The 13,674-nt window shown below is 43.4% G+C and overlaps 1 protein-coding gene across 1 annotated transcript in view; it reads right to left on the reverse strand.

The window, feature by feature from the left end:
- The window catches only part of LOC122800283 (SWI/SNF-related matrix-associated actin-dependent regulator of chromatin subfamily B member 1-like), a 253,691-nt gene that overhangs the window by 118,560 nt on the left and 121,457 nt on the right, over positions 1-13,674 (reverse strand). Inside the window, exon 4 of the mRNA XM_044069771.1 lies at positions 8,767-8,904. Coding sequence (XP_043925706.1) covers positions 8,767-8,904 — 138 coding nt within the window. The remainder of the gene's footprint in view (positions 1-8,766; positions 8,905-13,674) is intronic.

Here is a 13,674-nt window from a genome sequence, read left to right on the forward strand (position 1 = left end):
GAAAGACTGAAGAAAATGGCGTTGGCTGGTTCCTTTATACCCCTGTCACTCTGACGTCAGAGAAGAAGCGACGACAACCGACGCCAGACCTAGACTTTGGAATTCGGCCGACCGAGGACCCGCCTGACGGCAGGAGAACCCCATCTGTTATGACTGCAGCTGTATGTACGATGAACATCAACTGATCAGATTTTCTAATAGTCTTAGTCTTATTTAAACAAAATCAAGAGTTGTCTATGCCCATCCAATGTATGCAGCACAGTCTCACTGGCAGACTGCAGAGAGGGGGGAAAAGTAGGCAAATTGACTGATTGACAACTCATTAACCACCTTAGGCATAAAAGAAACGTTAGTAAGCAAAGACACCCTGTCCTTCTGAAACATCAAAAGAGGACAAGCCATAAGGGCTTGAAGCTCAGACACCAGTCTGGCAGAAGTAAGGACAGACAAAAGAACAGTCTTCCAAGAGCAATGCTGCAAGGAAGCTGTTGCAACAGGCTCAAAAGGAGCCAGAGTCAACTTCTCTAAAACAAAATTAAGATCCCAGGGAGGAGGAACAGGCTTCCTAGGAGGCTTAATATGAAGGACGCCTTTAAGGAATCGCTTAGCTTCAAATCTAGAAGCTAAAGAAGATAAAGGCAGACAAGCAAGGATAGCTAATAAGTGGGCAGTAACAGCCAGCAAGGCAATGGGCAACAAAACAAAGTCAAAAGGAACCAAAGCAAAGTGGATCCAGGTTGCGAGACACAAACCAAAGAGAAACTCTTCCATTTGGATAAGCAGGATTTCTTTTTCCTTTCCTAGCCCCCTGCACAACCCACAGAAAAAAATGGAAAAAATGGCAAAATCAAAAAATCCTATCACCCACAGTGTGTCAGTTGGAGAGTGGACAGGACAGGGATGGATGGAAGAACCCTTGTCTTGGTTGAGGGTCCCCCCCATGTGAGGTAACTTGTGATGACTGCTCTTGGCTAAATGCAGAAGATGGAACCAATGCTCACTCGTCCAAAAGTGAGTCGCCAACAAGATTTTGGGACCGTCCTGTTGAATTCTGAACAGGACTTTTGTAATGAGGGGAATGAAAGCATAAAGAAACATTCCTTCCAAAAAATGAGAGGGCATCTACTTTCCACACCAGAGGACCTGTGATTCTTAGCACAAAACACAGGAAGTTGTCTGTTCGGAAGGAAGGCACATAGATTTACTTGAAAAGTACCCCACTGGTGGACAATGTCCAAAAACACAGACCTGTGAAGCATCCATTTGTGGAACTGAGTTAAGGACCTGCTCAGAGTGTCTGCCCCAATGATTTGACTCAAGGGAATGTAAACTGCCTGAAGAGTCACTTGATACTAGACAGCAAGATCTGATACCAGGACTGCCAACTGGCAAAGGTAAGACCTTGTTCCCCCGTTTATATACCACATCACTGTGGTATTATCTGTAAACACCTTGAGAGGTCCAGTGCAAAAAAAAAAGAGGATGAAAAGCCTAAAGAGCCAGCAGAAGGGATCTCATCTCTTACACGGATGTGCTAGTTCTGTTGAAGAGGTGACCATACCCCCTGGACCTTTAGGGAGCCAAATGCTGCTCCCCATCGCACATCTGAAGCATAGGTGAACAGTTCCTGAGAGGGAAAAGGAGCCCTGTATTTAGAGATGACTGCTGGATCCACCAGTGAAGTTCCTTCTTGAGACAAGGTAGAAGAGGAACTACAAATTCTAGAGGATGTGCATGTTGAAACCAAACTGACTTCAGGAACCACTGACACTTCCTCATGTGAAGTTTAGTCAGAGGGAGCATAGGGATGGGGTATGCCATGAAACCAAGAGCTCTCAAACTCCCTGGCTGTAATGTAGGCCAGGGGACAAGAGTTTGAAAGGAGAAAATGAGAGTTAAGGCCTCAGGAGAAGGCAGGGATGCCAGCACAGGCACTGTCCAAATCCTGCAACCCAGAAAAACATAATCCTGAGGAGTCATCAGAGAAGACCTTTTACTGTGAACGCCAGACTCAAGTAAAGAAATGTCAAAATTAAGATTTTGCAACAGGATCTTTGGAGATGATGCCTGAATCAGCAGGTCGTCCAAGTAAGGAAATACTGGACCCCCAGAAGCCTGCAAAAAGCAATCACAGGAGCAGGGCATTTGGTGAATACACTTGGGGCAGTAGAAAGGCAAAAGGGTAAAGCAGAGAACTGAAAATGCCAGGGAGAAACAGAAAAATGCAAAAACTTCCTAAAGGGGATGGATCGGAATATGAAGATAAGCATCCTTGAGATCCAGAGACACCATATAAGCCTGAGGAAGCAAAGATGGGAACAGAGTCGGAAGGGACAACATTCAAAAAGTGGGCACCTTCAGAAAACTGCTTAAATGAGAGAGGTCTAGAACATGCCTAAGTACCCTCTTTTCTGGGTACCAGAAACATCCTGGAGTAAAACCCACTCCCCTTTGGGACACTGGCACCTCTTGAACAGTACCCAGAGTCAAAAGGTCTCGAAGCACCTCTGGGAAAAATAGAAGTTGTTCCTGAGAGGGCTTTGGAATTCCTATTAGAGGAAGGATTTCCACCCCATGAAATACCCCTGGGTGAATAATGGACAAAACCCAAGAATCCAGAGTAATCTGAAGCCAAACAGGAAGAGAGGTGAAGAGAAAGAGGAATGTGTCTGGAAAGAAAGGAAAGGATAGTCAGACAGCACCTGGCTTGTCTAGAAAGGAAGACGTCCGAGTCCCTGAAATCTAAGTAGCCTTAGCAGATGCAGCCTGCTTGCCATTCTTTCTGCGCTTAGGATGATGATGAGATTGTCTGCGAACAAAGGGTGGCTTATTGGTATAGTTTCTCTGAAATTTAGGAATAGGAGAGACTAACATTTTAGTTTCTGTAAAGCCTTCCCCTTATATCCTGAAGACTTAAACCAGCAGCAGCCTCCCCAAACAAATGTTTATTATCAAGAGAGGCATCCATCATCTTAGCCTTGACATAATCAGGCAATGGTTGAAGGCGAAGCCAATACCACCTCCTCATAACTGACCCAAACGCAGAAGCCCAAGAAGTATCTGTTGCATCATAACTACACTTGATGGAATGAGAAACCAGCTGTGAGGAAGTCCCTAACAGGGAAAGAGAAGTTGTTTCACCCTTCGAGTCTGGAAGATCAGAAATAACCTGACAAGCCTGAGACAGGAGAACAAGACATACCTGGACGTATGGGTCTGATAATGAATAGTCCTAAAAGCCAGGGTAGTCGAGGTGTAAATCTTCTTACCTAGCCTTTCCATGGTTCTGATGTCTTTATCAGAAGGCAGTAACTTGGGCGAAGGAAGCAACTGAGAGGGCTTATCAGAGGCTACAGACATCACTGAGGGGTCAGCAGCAATACACTTTCACAAACAATTACAGTCCTCAAGCACCCTATAAAACCTATCACATTTCTTGGGAGCAGGGGGCGGAGAATTAGGAGCTTTAAAGGCATTTGAAAACACATCCAACAAATCAGCCAAAAAACAGGAGGAATGGCAGTAGGTTTAGGAGCTTCCATCTGCAGTACCTCTTATGGATTTCAGAGACCTGAGCACAATCCCATTTAAAAAACTCCATCATCCTGGAAATTGTGTCCCCAAAAGAAAAATTTTCAAAGGGAGCATCAGGACTGGTAGATTCCTCTTCCTCTGACCCATAGCCCAAAGGGGAAGGAATCTGAGAAGAGTAAGCAAGGGATTCCTCATCAGAATCCAACTCCTCCTCAAAGGACTCCTGTTCCCTGGGCCTTTTAAGTGGAGTAGAGGACCAAAGGGGAGCTGGAACAGAGACCTCCTCAGGAGGTTTTCAATGCCATCAAAGCATTAAACAAACCCAGAGTGAAGGCCTGCCACTAGGGACAGGTGGAAACATGTTTAGTTTTTTTGTCTTTTCTTTAAAGAGACATTTGTCCTATAAAACCTGGATGGCATTCAACAACTAGTAGGGACTTCTTGACTAAAATCGGAGGAACAACCCTAGGCCCCATGGAAATAAACAGTGATTTCCCCCTAAATGTCCGAAATGGATGTCTGCAAAGCCCCATTGTATGTGTTTAAAGCCAGATCCCTGCCAGCCTCCAACCCAGCTGCAGCAGAGGAATCAGGCAACAAAGCTGGGTGAACCTCCAGGCATTCACTTACTTTAGGAGAAATGGCTGGACAGCAGAAGATTTCTGTCTGGGTTTCTTAACCACCTTCTTCCCTGACGGCTGACCCTTGGGGTGGGAAGTTCCTTCCACAGTATCCTTAGTGAGACGCTTAAGTCACTGATTCTCCAGATACAATGCTAATGAAGAAAGCCTACTGCACAGAGTTTTTGATACAAAAGTCAGACAGATGGAAAAAGATACATGGTTGTGAGAGGTGCCCAGGCAAAACACAAACTGTTCGTGGTGGTCTTCAATGGGAATCTCTCTCTCCCACACTGGCTTTTACCCTTCTTGTATGACATGAAATCCCAGAAGTAACCAAAAGACAAGAAAAAAAAATAAACCCCAACACGGCATTTATCTGCAATGGCTCAAAAAACAGCAACGGAACTTAGGAATTCAGACAGATGATTCAGAGATGATGTTTGGACTTGCAGCAGACAAGCTAGAGGGTGGTATGTCTGGAGGTCACCTTTCTGCCCTATACTACCTGAGGAGTATACGTGTGACGTATGGTGTACCTTAAAGCAATTTAAGGCTTTGGTATACTGGTCGGATATCGGGCTGCCCTAGGCAGAGAATCCCAGATGTACAGAATACTGCAACAGTGATATGAAAGGACATCTTGCGTTTGTCTCAGTGAAGTCAGCCATGAAGTGCATTTTTGAAGAAAAGCATCAGTCCCAGCTATGGGCACTAACATTTAGGATACAGTAAATTTAACAAAGCAGAACACAGCAGAGAAATAGCGAGCAGAGTGGAGAAGCCAGCATGACGAGATCACCACAGCTTGGAAATTCATATGCAGTAAAGTATGGCAGGAGAACCACATGCGCTGTGTGTCACAGCACCTGTAACTCTGGGTGAAAAGCCATCTTAACAGAAGTGAACAAAAAAATAAATGAAGAAAGCAAAATATCTGAATATATGTGAACGCAACAAAACTGTCAGACAGCCTATTAGTGATGGCGGAGGATTTCTGCAGCAGAATCTTCTGGGTCAGACAGTTGCAACAGACTGTGCTGCACAAGTACAGCTGTGGAGTGAAATGGTTACAACAATACATCAGTAAACAAGAGCGAAATGGAAAAATACAAAAATGCGATGCAGCTAGTAGTTGCAGGTCTGGAGGTAGACAAGCAGTGTGTTCCAGAGAGAGACTGAAAATACTACCAAGAGGAGGACAAGCGTGATACTGAAAAAAAATAAATACTTGTTCCACTCTACTTTGTTGCAGAGTAACACTTCCTTAAAATGGTAGGACATTTCTATCCAAGGAAAATGACAAAACTTGGACAATGAAGTGACTTTTGGACTCATTACCTCTGGAAATTCCTGCACCAAGAGAGTCACTGGAGGAGAAGGTACTCTCAGTTTCAGACAGCATGATCACAAAACACAATAATGAACCTGCACATACAGTTTGGCCATACTTCTACTGACAGAATACAAAAAAGCTTTATACATTTCATTTCAGTAAATGAAGACCATGAATGTACTTCTATCCTGAAAGAGGCTGCCTAGAATCCCTGGTGGCATGCCTCCAGCCTCTGAGTACAAGACCATTGCTATGAGCTTGCAGAAATTTAAACCTGACATTTGTCAAATTTACAAATGTCTGCGCCAGATACGGCCTGAACACACAATCAGAAACTGTGAAGAATTGCATTCATTGCTGGGCAAGTTTCCAGAGATAAAAAACAGAAAATTTAATATTTCAGTTAAGAGATGCAGCAGAGAACTTAAACACAAGCTATAATGACTAAGGTAGTACACTCACTGGTGTAATGGGCTTCTATAAAGACAGAAATAGCAGAGAATTATAAAAGTAAAATCTAGTAATGGATGTGACTTGATTCAACAGCAAGAAATATTACACAGAATGTCCATGGCCAGAGTTCAGAGCAGCATGCATTTAGTCTGAACACACTCTTCCTTCTGTTCTGACTGGTAAGTTACCTGCACTACAAGGGGCCACAAGGAGCAAGGTAGTGGGAGAACATTTCAGCATTTCATGCATCAAAGAGGGCATCTGCCAAGGATGAACATTTGGAAAGAAGTCTTGAGACCACAATGTAAACAACTCTGTACCACAAATGCAAGGCATCAAATGATGCATTAAGGCATCGGGCAAATGGCTGACTATGCAAAGTGGAAAGGACAGCATCATCACTGATCAGGATGGAGATGTAGTACTTGAGACATGGCAGTATTTGTACAAGGCTGGATCATTCCGGGCTGTTAAAATGCTGAAGCAGCGGACCAAGATGTGAATAAAAAGAATAAGGAAGTACGACATTTACCAGAAAGTATACCAAAAACACAGGAACCAGAATTGATGTTAAAATGGGGAACTCCATAGGAGTAAGTAATATTAGCAACAAAGTGAACGACCACAGATGCTGCACAATCTCAAAACAGGCCAAACAGATTTGTAGACTGAGCAAAGGGGGTATAACATAACTAAAACCTTAGGGAAGGCTGGTAAAACTACACAAGATATCAGCTGACAACTTGAAATTTTTACAACTCACTGATACTGCAGGTATGGAAGGGTCTCGCGTCACCTGGAAAGAAATATCCACAATGAACCAAAAGGTGATCAGATGCAACTTTTCTGACGCGCACATGGACAAGACAAACTCTTGACGGAAAACATGCTATTTGAATCAGCAAAAAAAAAAGGATGAGATAGAAAGCTGGAAAGAATGTTGTTCCTGAAGTTGTTTATAAACATTGGCTAAAAATGTAACTCCACAATGTGGTTATGTATCTTTGTAGAAACTCCAAAAGAAACATCACCCCCCACAGCATGTCTTGTGGACAAACTAGTTTGAACACCTTTGCAGAAAAGTACTTCCAGTAGATTAAAACATACACATCATAATCTCAGTCTCCTACTGGCCATAATTTTGCAAATGCAGTAAAAAGTTCACTCCATGACATTTAAGTCTGCATTTTTGCAAACTGTGAACTATGTGATATTTGGGATGACTGTGGAAACTCTTGTACTATGTCTGCACTCTGGGACATGCTTCCCTCTGATTAAAACACATTTAAAAAGGGAAAAAAGTCAAGGGGAAGAATCTTACAGCCTGAACTTGCTCTGTTCTACTTGCATAACAAGGAAGAATATCATGGCTGGAGCTGTCTGCCACGTAGACCACTTTGTTTACAATGGCTTGCAAAGCTTTACTTATTCTCTAGCCAAAAGCTACTCCTTAGACTGGGCAGAAAAAGCATGATCACTTTTGTGTTGTGGAACTGGATTTGGCTACCTACTGACAGAATGGTGGTTGGAACACAGAACTACGTAGAAAAACTTCACCCTGTTGTAATGGAATCTAGGATAGTGTAGCTGGGCACTCACCCTTACCGAACAGACATGGACTTACTTGGGTCAAAAATAAGAAATTCTGTGGTAGTGTGATGCTTTTCTAGCATTCAGCATAAACATGCCACTGCATGGAATACTCAAAAAACAAAGAGCATTCAAAACAGTCAATTTCAGAAACAGCTCTAAAACAAAGACGAATGCTTGGAAAAGATGAATCCCTTATGGAAGTCTGACAGCATCACCGAAGTGGGAGAATTGATTGTTTTGACTGGAGGACAAGGAAAAGTCTCGCTACTTAGAAAAGTGGCACTCGGTACCATTAACAGCAGAAATTCTTTCCATTAGTGATAGCTTTGGCAGTGTACTCTAACTACGCTCTATTATGAACTGGTGAAAGAACTCACAGACTCCAGTCGTACAAACCAGGTGGCAGACTGCTTGGCTTTCTAAAGACACCTGACAAAAGAAAACAGCATACTGACTACTGAATACCTGTGGAAATTGCTACTCTCTCCCCTTACAGACTGAAGAGGAGACTAACTACAGCTTAACTTACTCTGTCTGGGAATTTTACAGAAGCATGCTTTGTGGCAGACTTGTTACATGATCAGTTTTCCATCTGCATTACAGCATTTTTTTCTGCAGCATCACTTGGTTTATGGCAATGAAATTTTTTTCAGGCAGTTTACTTTATTTATTTACAGTCTGTTAACTGGGAAAGTCCACTGTGCCAAGATGTGCCCTTTTTCAATGGAGGCCCAGGAGAAAACTCCAAAATACATACACACACACAAATATCACCAATACATGCAAAGATAATACAGTACATTACAAAAACAATCTCAGCAGTAGTTTATACATAATGCAATACAAATTAACAGAGACATTAGGTCATAAAGGACAATAGATGTGGATGCAGTATAGCAATGAGCAATGAACTATAAAGTGAGAGTGAACTATGAGGAGAATAAGCATGGCATTGGGTGACAGGCAGATGCCTACACAGGTGTGGGTGTGAAGAGGGGGAAGAGGATGAAGGGTGAGAAAAGTAGATGTGAGACTAGGGAGAGAAGGAAAGTTCAAGAGACTGGGAGTGGGAGAAGGAGTAGGAGGTTGGAAGTTAGGAGGGGTGAGAGCAGGTGCAGTTTATCCTGCACTTTAGCCTGCAAATTGTCTGTGCATCTGTACTGCTGTCTGTGCAACTTGGATGCTGTAAAAAAATGTCTTTAGCTCCGTTTTCTCAATCTTTTCACTTACCAGAGAGGGAAGGTTCTCTTCTTGTCTCTCCCCAGACGATTTCTGTTGATAGTGGTGGAACATGGTACTGCATCCAAATGGTGGGAGCTGTTGGGTAGAGTTGGCACCCACTGATTATTCCGTTTTGCTTTCTGTTCCCTAAAATGAGAAAAATGCATGAATAAAAAATAAAGGTATGACATAATCCAACTGGTTCATTCATTACAACCAAAGAAAGAAGTGGGCCAATTTTTCAGCATTGTTTAATCTGTACCACTAACAATATCCTGTTCTCTCCCACACAGTCATTTAGTTCAAGCACACAACAACCAGTGACACTATATTCCAAACCCCAAAAGGAATCTACTTTGCTTTACTACATAATGAAATCCCACAGCTAAATTTCCCTACCACACTATGGAACTGCTCCATTTGACAGCAACTGCTTTTTTTTGTATTTTGTATATTTTAAATACTGTAGTTTGTTTTCTTTACCTTGTGTTTTACCTGCATTCTGCTTAAACAGCATATTAAAACTTCAAAAGAGACCACAGCTCTCTCTCTTCTGAGTCAGGCAGAATGTTTTCCCTGCCCTCCCACCCAGTCATACTTGTCTTGTTAAATACCACTGTATTTCTAGTTGCCTGCCTCTTATGTTAATCTGGCCATACATCTCATTTCCTCTCTACTTTCAGTGGCTTGTGAGAGTAATCACTAAATCAAAAACCCCTCCCCTTCAACTATTTAAATTTATTGGCCATCCTACTGTATTCCATAGTACCAGAATACAAAAGTGACCACCCCTTTCAACCCATCTTGCTGATTTAAAAATAGTAACTCTCCATTAAACCTTAACTTTTTAAACAGGTAAAACGTAAGTTACCTACTTTCACGTCTACCTTCTCTAGTGCACACTGCAGTGTGCATTTTTTTTCATCTTACTTTTAAGCATCCCTTTGACTAGCACTTTCTCCAATACCTGCTGGAAAGCACTAGGAAGCCTTAAACTGATACAAGCACTCAGCTCTCCTTGTTAAGGAGAAATTAATAGTAGGCACTAAACAGCCTATAATTACAAAGTACCTTGCTAAGGTAAGGGAAAACAGCTCCTGTACTTTACAAAAAAAAAAAAAAAAAAAAAAAAGCATCAAACCAGGCATGTCCAAGGGTCAGCTTCCGGTGATTTCTCCTGTCCACCTGGTGAATCTGGGCATACTGGGGCAATGCAGCAATTGCCTCATGGACACAGACAACCCTCTCCTTCTACCACCCAACACTACAACCTGTGAGAGATGCACTTACATAGCCAAAATGGAAGCAAAGCTCTCTCCACCCAAGATTGTGCTAGACAGTCGAGAGGAGAAGGTTAACACCCACAATACACTTCAAGCAACACATAGCCCTTCTAAACCCACACCAACACCCACATATAGCAACACTAAATCCACATATGCAGAGGCCCTTAACTGTAACCTGCCCAAGCAACAAGGAATCTGAAGCTGAAATGCAAACAAACACCAATCACAACCAAAGTGTCACATAGTTCAAAACACCTGTGTGCCACCGAGCAACAGCCCCTAAGGCAAGACAATGTACCTAACACTTTAGTCATAGGTGACTATAGTCCGGCACACTGATGTCCCTCTCACCAGGTTGAACAAGGAGAAAATTACAGTCAGCTGCCTGTCGGGTGCCAGGATCCGCCACATAACGCATGCACTCAAGTCGCTCCACAACAAGTACAAATATGGCTCTGTCATTGTCCATGTTGGAGTGAATGACTTGAGACGTACCTCCCTGGACTACATGAAAAAAGAGACGTGGAAGAGCTCTCGGATCATGTGGCCCAGGCAGGCATGACCCTAGCCCTGAGTAGCATCCTGCCTTCGCCCAGAATGATACCACAATATAAGGACAAAATGATTGACTTCAACAATTGGCTAAGCTTCTGGTGTCATTCAAAGGGGATCCAGTATCTGTCTGCCTGGGACGACATGATTGACAGACCACGATGCTTTGCCAGAGATGGTCTGCACCTGTCGCCTCTGGGATTCAGGTTACTGGCTAAGGCTCTTGCCACCCCTATAGTGCCTTTTTTAGGCAAAGTTCAAAGAACAAAACCACCACCTTAACAGGTACAAGCATGCAAAATCTGAAGGTAATGCTACTCGATGCTAAAAGTCTAAACCTCAAAATGCACTCTCTCGAGGCACTCCTAAAAATGGAGAACATCGATATCTGTGCAGTAACTGAGACCTGGTTCAAGACTCCAGAGAGCACCCCTGCAATACCAGGCTACAACTCTTACCACACTTTTCGGCCACCAAAGCAGGACCGAAACACTAAAGGTGGAGGAGTGTCAATATTCACCAAGGATATTCACACCACCAGGCTAGTTGCCCAACACAATGCATCTGAAATTCTCCAGGTGCAACTAACACTAGGTAAGACTGCAATCCAAATTGTAGCTTGCTACAGATCCCCCACCATACCCCAAGATTCTCACTACACCTTTCTAAACATACTGGAAAATATTAAGATAGAACCAAACACCCTAATACTGGGTGATTTTAACTACCTTGCCATTAACTGGGAAAGCTACTCATTTACCAACACCTTTGCCCAACTGTTCTTGGAATTCATAAATTCCAACGCCCTGGATCAACTAATCCATAGTCCCACCAGGGGCTCCAATATCCTAGACCTGGTCATTACCAACATGGGAAATCAATGCTCCACACCTATGGTCACCCCCTTGTTAGTCACGTCTGACCATAAGCTAATCACCCTTAACATCCACATCCCACCCCCACCCCCCAGTAAGGAAACCTCCATAAAAAACTTCTCCAAAGCCAACTTCATGCTACTCAAGTCAAAAGTGACAAACTTCATGACACCCATGCAGACGGGAGCTGAAAGTTCAACTGCTGAATCCTACACTAAGGCACTGTATGAGCACATCCACTCATGCATAAATCGTGCCATCCCAAGATGCTCTCATCCAAAAAAAAGAAGCCAATCTGGTGGTCCCCTGCCATAAACAAACTTTACAACAAAAGGAAGAAAATGCTGCAAAAAAAGAGGAAAATCCCAGGATGCAAAAAACTTCCTTACCAACCTCAGTAAGAAACTGAGATCCCTCATAAAATCCTCCAAAGCTAGTTACGAAAATAAAATTGCCAAAGATTCCAAAGACAACAAGGCATTCTATAACTATGTCAAGAAACTAAATGGCAATGCTCAGATCTGCTCTGAGCTAAAACAGAATGGCATTAAATATACTGATCCCAAGGATATTGCCAATATCCTGGCAGATCGATTCAGTGCCAACTTCACCCCCCTCTCACCCCCCAAATGGCCCATCTCAATACCGGAAGATTGCCAAATTCCAGTAATAATGGCCACACAAGTAAAAAATGCACTCTCCAAAACTAAAAATACAGCATCCATGGGACCAGATGACATCCCGGGCTGTGTACTACATGAACTACAATATGAACTGGCACCTCACCTAAGTGTCATGTTTAATCAGCCTCACCTCAGGTTTTGTGCCCACCAAGTGGCGCACAGCTACAGTTATCCCACTCCACAAGGAGGAATCCACCTTGGATCCCAGAAACTACCGTCCCATCAGTCTGACAAGCCTCATCTGTAAGGCCATGGAGCGTATTATCATGGAACTTATAAACAAAGACATTGGCAACCTTCAAACACTGGACCCCACCCAGTTTGGGTTCGTGAAGGGCCGATCTTGTCTCCTGAACTTGACTGACTTCTTCGAATCAGTCTCCAGGGCCATGGACAAGGGTAAGGTGGTCCACACAGCCTATCTAGATCTTGCCAAGGCTTTTGACACCATTCCCCACTCTGGAATTATAGATAAACTTACTAAGCTGGACATTAATCCCTACGTCACCCAATGGGTTGCTAACTAGCTTACCGATAGAATCCACACTGTAAAAGTAGCAGACTCCAAATCCAGCTCCAGACAAGTGACAAGTGGAGTACCTCAGGGTTCAGTCCTGGGACCGCTCTTGTTTGGCATCTACTTCTCTGACGTACAGGCGAACACTAAGGGACTCTGGATAACAAAGTTTGCAGATGACTGCAAACTGGGAGCCATTATTGAATCCCTAAATGATGTGGATACTCTACAAAAGGGCCTTACAGAAACAGATGCGTGGTGCCAGAGCCATGGGCTCAAGCTCAATGCCAAGAAATGTATAGTTATCCCCTTTGGGAAAAAACATGTATCCGTGAATTACCATATAGGTGGCATTACACTAAACACCGAAAGTTTGATGAGACTTAGGGACACAGGTTGACAGTGGTCTCACCTTCGATAACCACATCACCACAACAGTCAGGAAATCCTTCTATGTGGCACACCTCATCACTAAGGGCTTTTCATCCGGAAAAAGGAGGTCATTGTCCCACTGTACTCATCCCTCATTAGACCCATTATAGAATACAATGCCCAGTTTGGTATGTACCTCTCAAGACATCTGCAACAACTGGAAAGGCCACAGAAATACCTCACTAAAAGAATCACAGGCCTAAAGCAGATGCCCTACGCTGACCGCCTTAAAAAACTCCAGCTATACTCTGTCGCATATCGTCTACTCAGAGGCGATCTTTGCTTAACATACAAGGCCATGTCAAACCTAGAGCTGTTGGACATGCTACACTTAAAGAAGTCCCAATGCCTCAGAGCCACATGCTCCAGGGATCTAAACCTTGTCATCACAATAAACAAAACATGCTGGAGGGATAGGTTCCTGACACAGAGACTCCCCAGACTCTGGAATAGATTGCCCATACATGTCAAGCAGAGTGCCTCTTTGGTCCTCTTCAAAAGGAACCTTGACGATTGGATGGGAGAAAGGAAATTCACCCCGGGGATCACGTCAGTCGCCCTGCTAGACAGGT

This window comes from Protopterus annectens, chromosome 4.part0, assembly GCF_019279795.1.
Source record: "Protopterus annectens isolate FY-2018-M chromosome 4.part0, PAN1.0, whole genome shotgun sequence".
NCBI classification, from domain to species: Eukaryota; Metazoa; Chordata; order Ceratodontiformes; family Protopteridae; genus Protopterus; species Protopterus annectens.